Raw genomic sequence first — 12,760 nt, forward strand, 5'->3', positions numbered from 1 at the left:
CTAATAGATCAATATGAAAAGTAAGCAAGCTCTCTTGAAGTTGTTTTCACCAAACATCTCTTGTGCATTTTTTCCTTCCCATGACTTATACATATCTAATATGGTATTAGAGAAAAAAAAAAAAAAACCTTCCGCATTTTCTCCTTTCTTATTGATTTCTTGTCATGGCGAATCCTACTTCATCTTCTGGTTAATTGCCTTTCACAGGTTCTCGTCGACTTTCTCCATGTTCTCGTGACTGTTTATAGATTTTCGTGACTTTCTCCGTGTTCTCGTCGACTTTCTGGATATTCTCGTTGACTTTCTTCAAGTTCTCGTTGACTTTCTTCATGTTCTCGCGACTTTCTCTAAGTTCTCGTCGACTTTCTTCAGGTTCTTGACTTCTCAAGATTATTAACTTCTCTAGGTTGTCGAGTTCTCAAGGTTCTCAAATTTCTTGAATTTCTTAAGGTTCTCGAATCTCTCAAGGATCTTGAATTTCTCAAGGTTCTCAAATTTCTAGAATTTCACAAGTTTCTTGAATTTTTCAAGTTCTCGCTCTTCTCAAGTTCTCAAGAATTTTCTTCATGTAATTGCTTTCCAAAACTGCTACTTTCAAGTTAGACCTTCATAAACTCCATGCCTATCTTGAGAGGGGGTGTTAGAGATATTACATATCTCTTGATTTTAATTCTACTGATGAAGATATAATATATTTTATTTTCCTTTATTATTATAAAATATTATGTATTATGATGATATTTTAGGTTTTACTTTTTCCTTTATATCATGGGATATTGTATACTCTATATATTGAACAAGTTTCTAATAGATCAATATTCGTAAAATTCTCTGAGTTGTTTTCATCAAACACCTCTTGTGCATATGTAGACATGATATGTGATGCTAACACGAGGCATATGTAGACATGACAAGAAAGAATGAGACAATATTTGTGCATGCGAGACTTGGACATGTAAGTTATAATAATAAGTTGAAGGCAATGATGAAGAAAACAAAGTTAGGGGGCATATAAAGTTGAGAAATGCAACTGTCCCATTAACATTATTGAGGCATAGGATAGCGCTGCATTGTTATCGGTCTCACCATATTTAGATCTCATCTCTGCTGCTATAGCATTATACACATCATCCGAAAGTTTTCTCAGAATTTGAAATCATCTCCTTGGAACCATTTTTTGAGGAGTACAATATCACAAATTGAAATATAGCCCCACCAACACCAACACATTCATAGTATCATAAATACATGAAATAAAGTAATAAACAGACTCTTATTACAAGACATATCCATCAATATTTATGATCATACATAAGAATTATGAGTAAAGAAGGGAAAAGTCAGCATATATTTCACTATCTGTTGGACCTCATTGCAGCATCTTTGATCTGAGGGATGATGTAGCGTCACCTTCTCCACTGAGGTTGAATCAACTTATCTGAAATTTGATAATATGCACAACACAGTGATGAATGCCAAAAAGTAAGGCTTCATGCAGAGTTCACTACTATTGTAAGCACTCCACATTTATTTCAAGTACATACTATTTCAACTAAAACCAAAAAATCTTATCTCATGAATAGGTGAAAAGGGTGGAAAATCTTAAATTCTTACCAGTTCCATCCCTTGAAGATGATAGAGATCTATCAGTCCTTATCTTGTTGGTCAAGGCAGCCAATCTATCTGATCGTGGAGAGAATGAACCTAGCTTGCCGCTAAGCGAAGATGAAAGCGAAAGCCGGCGAGTTATGCTGCTTACATCTGCCAGATCACTAACAGACCGTGGAGAACACTGTCCTCTTAGCTTAGCTTTTGTAGATTCAGTAGGAGCCATGTAACTTGGAAGTCTTGGAGTGTTATCATGCAACACATTTTCAAGATCTGTAAAATTAGCAGGCAGGGAAGCTCTTCTCTGGAAATTCTTACTCTTCACATCATTCAACTCCTCAATCACTCCTCCATCTTTACCATTCATCAAACTATTATCATGCTCTTCTGCTTGCTGTGTAAGACTTTTCTCAACATCACCTTCTTCTGACTTTGACACTGCCAAACATTTCATCTTCTCTGGTGAAATGTTCTGAATTTCAGCCTCTGGAACATCATTGACTTTTGTATGGTCTGAAACTTTTCTTCTGATGTGTGTTGTCTTCTCATTAGAAGCCTCCGACTTATCAGAAACATTCTGAATTTGAGATTTTCTAGAACCCCTTTTCTCAATTTCCTTTGGTGGATGTTCCTTAGCTGAATGCAATGCGGGGTTTGAATCCTTTTTTGGATTCCGTTTACTTTTTATGGAATCTGAGACTAAATCATGAGGTCCTTTCCTGGCATTTTTTTTAACTTGTCCCTTATTAGTTTCTACAGTTTGAGAACTTCCGTTTTGCTTATCAGACACTGAATCAGATCTCTGCGCTTCTTGAAGAGGTACCCAAAAGTGTGATTTCGTCCAACGGTCAAGCCATTCCCAAAAGTTAGGTTCACCAGTATTATATTTGAGATGTGGAGAAACAGCAGAGGGTGATGAAGCCAGAAGCTGAAAGGCATATATATCATAACTTATTATCTAAAACAATAAGAAAAAGGGACAAGAATAGGACAAACATATGAAAATCATATAGGATACTTTAACACGAGAGAACCGAAAGACAAAACATAACTGACGCATACTATTTCAGCAAACTAAACAAGAAAGAACGCAAGTAGCAAGAACACCAACCTTAAATTTATTAGGGTAACAATCTTTCATGGACAGTAAAAGTATTAGTTGATAATGACATCTTAATTCTTGTTTGTAGTGAACTGAATAAGCTAAGCTATATCATCTCAAGTGCGAACAAGAGCAAAGTTACACTTTGTATATGAGACACAAAAACTTGCTACCTTGTGAGCAAAGATATTATCTGAGAGCTTCACTGCCTGTGTAGATGCAACTACTCCAATAGATTTCGAGAATTTAGTATCCTGAGCAAAAAGATATTGCAGAAGCAGTTAGTTGATGCATACGAGTAAAAGGTCAAGTAGCTGATGAAAATTCATCTTGTGATTAAAGCTATGAAATGTGAAGCATAAATCACTAAAACTTTCTCATTGTATTTTAACATCTCTCAATTTGATTAAATGAAAAACCTGTAAAATGTCTATCAAACATAAACCACAGATGATTGTGCTGATATCATTAGTTCAAGTATGTTTACCTTAAAAATTTTCTGCACTGCAAGGCCAATATCAGAGTGCCTAACCTTGTAACCACGGGCCAATGCTTGAAATCTAACTATTGACTTCACACAATACAAAGCAGAAATAGCTTGTCTTCTAACCAACTGGCCACGAATATAAGCTTGCAGTGGAATGATAACCTTTACAGTTTTATATGTCCCTCGCGCCTTCAATTGAATAAGATATGAATCACTTTATGCATTCATGAACCATTCAATTTTTTGTTTTCGCTATTTTTCTCCTAGAATATGGAGAAGCTCGTACAAACAGGTGACATATAAAAATCTGATAGTGAACATAACTTCCAAAGGATATTGTATAAATGTAAGATGTGAATACCTGATAGCCTCTAATAGCAGCCTGAATTGTTATTGCTGTTTTTATTAGCCTGCTTTTCTCATTATGTTCCTCAGAACAAAAATCATCAAGAGACTTTCCATTGGCCTGCTCAACTTCATTTTCAAGAATTACCCCATCGTTTGATGATACACTAATTACTTCCTTTTCTGATAGCTTTCCTTTAATAGCATTTGCACCAGATATAGAAGAGGACATTGATGTCTCCGAAGACACCACCAGAACATCCTTGTTACTTAAAGGTTTCTTTACAACAACAGAATTCACAATTACAACTTGCAGGTTAGAAAGTCTAAGTGCTTACATTACTGTTACAGCCAATAAAAACCAGAGTAGCAAATTAGAAATATTTCAGAAAAGACTTTGCACTTCTGGCATTCACACATGAGCAATAATTTGGATTAAATAATAAAAAAACAACACTTTAATGCTGCAGGTAAATTTTGACCAGTTAAAGATTCTTATCATTCAGACACCCTTTTATTTCTATAATAATATAGACATTGAGAAAGATTATACATAAACAAAGACTGAGGCCTATCACAAAGGCCAGAAAGAAAAACTTACATAAATATCTTTCTCTCTTGAAGACTTGGACTTTGACGACGATCTCTTCCCCAGAAGCAAGTTTCTGATCCATTTTCCAGGACTCTGTCTTCCCATCACAGTAAATATCAATACTTCAGAAAGCACAGAATTCCAATATCAGAATCTGCAAGCATCACATATACATCACATATAACAGAACAGAACCCTTTAGTGAGGAAGCTTCAGTAAAACATCTAGAGCAAGACAAATTATATTTTCTAATAGTTTCTTCCAACAATAACAATTACATCAGCTCCAGCACATTGTAATTTCTTCTCGCATAGAACTAACACATTACTGTTATTATTATTATTATCAGAATTTAAACAGTGCTCACACAGAAATAACCACGAGTAATTTAAAAAGAAAAAATCTGCAGTGGCTATATTGTGATAATAAGGACAATAAGTAGAAGTCAAAGAGAAGCAGAAATGGTTGTTCTGTACAGAATGCCAAAGAAGAGTCACCTTCAGGGTGCACGCCTTCCCATAAGGAAACAGTGAAAGTAGGAAAACCACAAACGTTTGATGCCAACGAGAAAGAAAGAATGAACATAGCATTTGAAGAAACTGAGAAGAGAAACTTTGAAAGAAAACAATACTAATTAATTTAAGAGACAGATAAATAAATAAACGTGGCAGTCATTAAGGAACCGACAGAAGTGACAGTGTCCTATGGAATTGAACAGACTCTGTAATGCACACTGAAAGATACCTCCATCGAGGTTTCATGTTTCATCTTTCATCTTTCAAATCTAACAAAAACATATCTATGCTTCATTTTAGTCTATATTTTATGCTATGTTTTTTGGTCCCTGATTATTATAAATCTCCTCAAAGAAGATATTTTATGTTTATTATGCCTTAATACGTGTCTGTTGTTAAATTACAACATATATTTTTTGTACATTTTTTATTGCTTATAATAATTGAAATCCATCTAATCATTTGTCATTTCAAAATTGAGGTGTCTTTTGTCATGTTGCAATAATGGATGAAATATTATGATCACTTTTTGGATTGAGTATTTTTAGCTGCTATATATTTTAGTACTGTTACTAAAATTATCTCAGGTTTTTAATTTTTAATACAAGACATTAATTTCTCAGTTTTTGTCCCGTTTGATTTTTATCTAAAACATGGAAAGAAATAAGTTTTTTTTTTTTTGTTCAAAATCTCCTGTTACATGTACCAAAACGAAAAATTTTACTACAATCACCATATTCGTAAGTAATTGATCGAAGCCATAATTCAAACAATGTAAGTTTAATTATGTATTATCAATTTATCCTTGCGAGAAACAATGATTAGGAAAAAAGAAAAAAGAAAGAAAACTAGCATCATTTCACGTGCTTTCTTTTCCCGTACCTTACAAAAATTAAATATTACTAATAATACTCAATTAAAATACTATTTTAATGCATTTGGACCTCACGTTATTTCTTCCTGGAAGTGAAAAGCCGATTAAACATTAAAATCAACCTGAAAATTTAGAGAAAAAATCCAGTAATCAAATTAAAAATTGGTGAAATCATTAAAAGAAGGTCAATAATAAGCTAAAATAGAATTATTAAAATGTTAATTTTATATTTATTTTAAATATTTAAAGTTTAAAAATAAAATAAAACACTGTGATGGCAGGTTAGGATACAACTGCTGAACATTGTTACAGTTTCACATTATCCTTTTTTAATAATATATAAATAGCATTTTAAATTCGAAGAAACATTAAATTTGGTAATCTAGCTTACTTTTCTTCTTTCCAGTATAGTAACAAAATAAAAGCCTTTTTACATGGTCTGAAATGGCGCATATAATAACATCTTTTATTATCACACTTTTCCAAACTTACTCTAAAAGAATAGAACACACAATATATATATATATATATATATATATATATATATATATATATATATATATATATATATATATATCTTTTGTAAAGAGATAGTTTATTATATTACATATTTTTACTCAAATTTTTAATAAAAATATACCGTAACAAAAGAAAAATTATAAACTATTACATTAGTGTAATACAGATCCTTTGGTACACATCCATACTAATTAGGGATGGCAATTAGGGCCTGGCTCACGGGCCCGGCTCGCAGGCCTGCAGAAAAAATGCGGGGCGGGTCAGGATAGTGAGCCCACAGGCCCGCGCGGGCTCGGCCCTCATAGGCCCGTGGCCCGCACGAGCTAGTCCGCGGCCCGCGCGGGTCGGCCCGCAAGCCCGCATAAAATTAAAAAAAAAAACTTGCACTTATGTATATTAATTACTTCTTTTATGGACTCTTGCATTAACGTTTCAAATTCTTGTATAACTGGAAAAGACAAGTATTATATAATTTTTAATGTGCTAAAATTTAAAGAATACATTGTGTATGTCATAGTATGAATATGATGAAAATGTTGAATTATCAATTTATCATCTAATTCCCCAAAGTCTTTACTTAATTTTGTGAACTTCTTAAAGTTTCCAAATTTTTAAACATTGAAAGTTTTATCATAAAATTTTTAAAAAAAATTAAAAAAATTAAAAAAAAACGGGCCGGCCCGCGGGCCAAGGAGTATGCGGGGCGGGGCGGGCCAGCCCGCATTGTGCAGGCCTTATGCGGGCTAGGCCTAAACGGGCCGGGCCGGCCCGTATTGCCACTCCTAATACCAAGCACTCAAATCGACAACTATATTATTGTCGGTATTGGCAACACGATTATGACCACGCACGATATAAACCAAGGTATGTCATGAAACCTAAGAGAGTTCACGCGAAAGTGAACTAAGTAGGATTGATAGATGTAAATCTTGGATTACTTATATAATGAAGATTGTGGCGTGATTAGTCCATGGTAGGCCTATAAAAGGTAAAAGCTCATTAGGGGCATTATAAATATAGGATCCCAGAATAATAGTTGGGATCTTTATATTTGCATTCATTACAAACCTATCTCGGATTAGAACTAACTTGAGTATCAAAGTATCTTGTGCAGGTATCATCCAAGTAGATTAACTGTTCCAAGAACTTAAGGTCGACTAGAGACATCGACCACAAAGACTGCGACACTAGTAGAGAAGTGAGGCTTAAAGTTCGACATCACCACTACAAGTATTCTTTAATCCAAAAAATACCTTTTGAAACACCTAATCCGAAATAATTTTTTCTACAAAATGAGTGTTCCGGAAGGTCCTTATCCAAAAATATCTCCTAGAACACCAATTCCATAATGTATTTCTTTTAAACCTTCCATATTAGGTGTTTTGGAAGGTATCTTCAAATCCAAAAATTACCTTCCGAAAAATCTAGAATATAAATTGTTTTTTTTGAAATGAGTGTTCCTAAACATATTTCCAGATCGAAAAATAACATCAGGAATATATAATCTAGAAATCTCTTCCCTTGTTTTTCTTCTTCTTTCATGCACAACCCAAGAGCCATATTCTTCTTCTTCTTGACCAATCCAATGAAGACGTGGTGCAGTGAGCAATAAAGGTGCAAAACGAAGATGGAGGTGCAGTGCAAGGTGAACAAACGCAATGGGGAGAAAGCTCGAGTGAGAATTGAATGGAGGGGAGGGTGAAATTAGGGTTTCCATTTACTTTTGACAAAAGGGTAAAATGAGAATTTTTGAATTTAGGGAGGTGCAGGAAGAAGAAAAGGGATGTGGAGGAAGAAACCACCTAAATAGAGTTCATAACCATGAAGCATCCAGTAGTTACAATAAAATATTTGTACCAAAGGGGGGCTTCTCCCTGCACCTCCAATAATCTCTCCTGTACCCCCAAAACCTACTTTATTTTCATGTTTGCCCATGGTAAAAAAATCAGTTACTATTTCTTTTATCTCTTTCATCGCACTACACCCCCAAAACCCCTGCACCCCTCACCGCACTGCACCTCCAAAACCCCTGCACCCAAAACGCACCCTAATAAAGCAGATTCCCTGCAACCTGCACCCTTGGAATCTTTGACCTAGGTGCAAGTCTTTTATCTGACGTTGTGCACACAGCCTCCACACCTCCACACACTCTTCATCCTCCTTCTCCCTCTTATCCCACACAACTTCCACAATTGTTCTCCCCAGCCTCCGCGACATCCTTTTCTCCTTCACACCGTTGTTCTCCCCAGCCTCCGCAACATCCTTTTCTCCTCCACACACCATTCTTCTCCCCAGCGTCGGCAACCGCCTTTCATCCTTTCGTGCCGCTTCTCCAATTTTGACAGTTAAGTACTGGTTTTTTAATATTAGTACAGTGCATGCATGTGTGTATTTATATTTTAATTGATTTATTTATTTTTAGTAGTAGATTAGAAGATACTGGTTTGAATATTTGGTTTGAATATTTGACAAGAAGGGTTTTCCACGAATAGGAGTGTTTTTTTTTTTAAGGAAACGGAATGTGGAATCTGTTTCCCAAAAACCTGAAACGGAATACAAACTCCATTTTGTGGTTTTTTTTTTAAGGAAACAGATTGTGGAATCTGTTTCCCGTTTTGGTTTTTTTTTTTTAGGAAACGGATTGTGGAATTCGTTTCCCTTTTTTTTAAGGAAACGAATTGTGGAATTCGTTTCCCGTTTCCTTTTTTTATTTTAGGTGAAACGGATTGTGGAAGTCGTTTCCCACACTGCTGAAACGGAACTTGGAATCCGTTTTGGTTGTGTTTTTTGGTTTTCCAACGAAACGTAGTATGAAATCCGTTTTAGCATCTGATTTACTTCTTGAATGCGTTTAATGTTTTTTATTTAAATTCATTTCATGTAATTAATTTGATTATGATCAGTCTTCAATTTGTGAAATTGAACTTGCACTTAGAGTTATTGTTTTTACGAGGAAAAAAAAAGGAAAGATGAGGGCGAGTCTTTTTTATTTATTAATTTGTATTTTATTTTATTATAGATATGGTTAGGACTTGAGGAAATTTATCTAGACGTGGTTCAAATGATGCACCCGAGAGTTCCAGACAGGGTGGTGCACAGAAGAGACCGACAGCTTCGACTCGTAGAAGGGGTCAGCATGAGGCTAATGTTGTTGAGGTGATATTGTTGAGAATGAGGTTTCCGACGTTCCTCAGGAGGACGAGCAGGGGATTGATAACGATGGTGGAGGATTTCCTGGTGGTCCATATGATACATCTTTATTGACCCGGTACGTGGATCATGTTGCACGCATGATATGGGATGGTCAGGTCAGTAAGAAGTTTTTATATATGTTTAATTTTTTTGTTGTTAAGTATTTTTATTCTTTTTTGTTTCTTTTGTTAGGACCGAGTTGTGAAAGTGGTCTCCCATATTAAAAAAGTGAAGAAATTAGGACGTCCTCACCCTTCTGTTGCACCTTTTGTGTTAGCTTCTGGATTATCGCCTCTGTGCGATATTTTATATGAATATATTGATCTTGGGTTAGTATTGGGTTTCGTGGAGAGATGGCATCCCGAGACTAATACTTTTCATCTACCCATTGGGGAGATGACCATCACTTTAGATGACGTATGGTCACTTCTCCATCTTCCCATCAGTGGAAACTTTTGCTCGACTGAAAATCTTGAATATGAAGATTCAGTTGAGATTTTGACGACAATTCTTGGTGTTGACTGGGCCATGGATTGTGTGGAGCTGAATCAAAGTCGGGGTGCACAGGTCTGACTTAGTTGGCTGAGAGAGTTTTATGACAACTATTGTGAAAATGAGCTATGGGAGTTTGCTGCACGTGCATATCTTTTGCACCTTGTAGGGTGCACGATATTTGCTAACAAAAGCGCCACCTATGTTCGTACACATTTTCTCAAGCTATTTAGAGATCTCCCCACGTCATAGATATGCTTGGGGAGTTGCTGCTCTTGTCCACTTATATGACCAGCTAGGAGATGTCAGCTTTGCAAATACAAAGCAATTAGCTGGATATCTACCTCTTCTACAGATACCCATTTATATAACATTTTATTATTTATTTTACTTGTTTTTAGTTTTATATGACAATGGTTAAATGAAATGTTATTTGATACATGCTTGGATATACGAGCACTTCCCTACATTGGGAAGGAAGCAAGTACGGGATACATATGTGGAGACCGAACCCCGTGCTCTACGTTATGTCACTGGACGCGCCATTTCCGCTATAGCTGATGTTAGAGTCCAATTGGATGGCTTGACATATGATGGGATGATTTGGAACCCATATGTAGCACATAGAGCTGCTCGACAACTTGTAACACATGGCATGTTTTTTGGCTTCCTGAGGGTTGGTACCCTCGTACACCGTCATCTGCTGGAGCGTGTGTTGCGACAATTTGGCTTCATGCAGCCTATTCCACGACCGCCTAGTTCGCTTCCCATGATGGACTTTGAGGCTATTGATGATCGGTGGAAAAAGCACGAGCAGTTTGTTGTACATCAAGTGGTCCAAGCACCAGCTCCTTTTTCATGTTCAGATGGATATTTGCAGTGGTTTAGGAGAGTCTCCCATCCATAGATTTTACGTGGAGCTGAGGCCGACCGACCTAGCCTTGTGATTGTGCCCCGACTTCGTCGAAATTTGCTAGATGACATAACAGTTCAGAGGACGTCACCGTCATCATCTTCCAGTGGTTTATTGGTATGTTACAAATTTAGTTGTTCATATTATTAGTAACTTTTAATATTTGACATTAACTTGTTATTATCATAGGGTCTCGTGAAACGCATTGTAGGCGGTCTTCAGCAGATGATAGACTGTAGAGACGTTACGGAGGGCACAGTTGCTTGGGATCGCACTCATGAGTTATTGCAGATGGCTCAAGATGGCGTTGAAGAGGAAGAGACTAGAGGAGGACGTAGAGTTCGAGGTCGACGACCATCTACGTCTGGATAGTCGATTTACTATTTATTTGTATTTGATGTTAGAATTTACATTTCTATTGGATTTTATATTAAGATATTTCATCTATATATGGTATTTTATATTAAGTTATTTAATGTTAGCAATGAGGCCAAAATATATCAGTCCCTTGGCCAAAGGAGTTAGAATTTTATATATTGGTAAAATAATTACAAACTACAACACTGAAATACTTAATACAATCAACAAATATCAGTCTTCCATGAGATCTACATAACTACGATCCACTACGTGTAAATCTAGGAATGCTTGCATCCTATCTCTATAAAATGATGCCCACCCTTTTGCCTTTGGGTAACAATTGCTAGATGATATGATATCCACTGTCGGTAATGGACAACCTTCTTGTAGACGAACCTGTAATTACGCAATTAGTCAATAGAGAAATAAAGTTCTTTATAAAAATAATATATATATATATATATATATATATATATATATATATATATATATATATATAAACATATATACCTGCACAAAATGAGAATTGTAAACATGTCCGACACAAATTAGTCGATGTTGACTTTGCGAAATAGGTGGGGATGTACGAAGTGGGAATATCGTCAAATTCTGAACTGATGACAAGCACACGAGGATTACATTATACCGATTAGCAATCACATACCCCATGTCTGGTATAGTCATCCACTTGTCTCGATTAGCCTGTATATAATTAATTAGATTATAATAAAACAAAATCATAAAAAACTTGTAATACATAAATTTCAACATTGGTGTATAGAAGTTATACCCCTGATGGTGATTGAACTAGCAAAGACTTTCTCAATTCTTTCAGACGATCATAGCCTCCAACTAATGTTGTATATTCATCTCGCCATTGACTAAGTTCTTTATATAGATCATGTCTGATTAAAGGCCACGACTCCTCACCCATACCTAACAATGCAGCAATGCATCTATATCCACAATGATCGTCCGCCACAACATCGACAACATCGAGTATATAAGGATGAAAAACAAGATTGAACTGTTCTAGCATGGGTATTACTTTCTCTTCAATTACATGTTTGCTCTTCAGGTTGTTTTCTGTTTTTGCAACACATGTGTCTTGTCTTGAGGACTCAATGAAGGCGTCCACATGCTCAAAATATGAGGGATCACGTTTGGTTGACTTCTTTGATCTATGACTCTTAGCTGCACCTTTCGTCTTAACTTTACTCGGTGGTGGTAACATCGATGTCATGGAAGGGCAAACTATGTCATGTAATTTATGTTTTATGGTCACTTTTCCTGCAATATCAACTTCTTTGAAAAGATTAAGCAGTAGATCACTGAATAGATAATTGCCCTTCAAATTGTGAAGACGACACATTTGAGAAGCTCAACCTAGTCCACATGACATGAATTTCTTGGAGAGGAATCATCTTAGGATCATATCGTGCTAATTCACACGCACATGGTAGACCATAAGTTTGTCTGAGAATGCAGCCACAACGACTACTATCGAATCCAATCTTCTTTACTCTTTCCAACTCTGGAGCAAGGAGTTCTAAGGCACATCTAGAAATATTTCCCACTAATCTTCTATAACTCAATGCCTTGTAAGAGTCACTGATCATATTTATACTTCTTTCAAAAGATGCCTTAATTTCGTTGTGTTGCAAGATAATAACGTTGTGAATTCCATCCCAACACGAACAAAGGTCTCCCATACTACTTCCAAGAACTTTCTTCAGACTCCAGTGAGCAGACTCAACCCTA

At 35.9% G+C, this 12,760-nt stretch overlaps 2 protein-coding genes across 6 annotated transcripts; both read right to left on the bottom strand.

The window, feature by feature from the left end:
- Positions 1-1,138: 1,138 nt before the first annotated feature.
- Positions 1,139-4,988, bottom strand: LOC114179925 (protein IQ-DOMAIN 31-like). Of its 5 annotated transcripts, none has more exons than XM_028066431.1 (8): positions 4,879-4,965; positions 4,632-4,746; positions 4,144-4,256; positions 3,559-3,822; positions 3,198-3,386; positions 2,884-2,964; positions 1,615-2,536; positions 1,139-1,438 (listed from the first exon to the last, which is right to left on the bottom strand). In XM_028066431.1, the coding sequence occupies exons 1-8, from the start codon at positions 4,900-4,902 to the stop codon at positions 1,407-1,409; spliced, it is 1,740 nt and encodes a 579-aa protein (XP_027922232.1). In that variant the 5' UTR covers positions 4,903-4,965; the 3' UTR covers positions 1,139-1,406. The 5 variants fall into 5 exon arrangements, with proteins under 5 accessions (XP_027922232.1, XP_027922234.1, XP_027922235.1 ...); XM_028066433.1 differs by having other exon boundaries at positions 4,144-4,288; positions 4,879-4,961; XM_028066434.1 differs by lacking the exon at positions 4,632-4,746 and having other exon boundaries at positions 4,144-4,288; positions 4,879-4,988.
- A 6,242-nt stretch (positions 4,989-11,230) lies between these two features.
- LOC114175374 lies at positions 11,231-12,233 on the bottom strand. Its single transcript, XM_028060148.1, has 3 exons — positions 11,790-12,233; positions 11,510-11,701; positions 11,231-11,395 (listed from the first exon to the last, which is right to left on the bottom strand). The coding sequence occupies exons 1-3, from the start codon at positions 12,231-12,233 to the stop codon at positions 11,231-11,233; spliced, it is 801 nt and encodes a 266-aa protein (XP_027915949.1).
- Between the last annotated feature and the right edge of the window lie 527 nt (positions 12,234-12,760).

The sequence above is a fragment of the Vigna unguiculata genome, chromosome 3 (genome assembly GCF_004118075.2).
Source record: "Vigna unguiculata cultivar IT97K-499-35 chromosome 3, ASM411807v1, whole genome shotgun sequence".
NCBI lineage: Eukaryota > Viridiplantae > Streptophyta > Magnoliopsida > Fabales > Fabaceae > Vigna > Vigna unguiculata.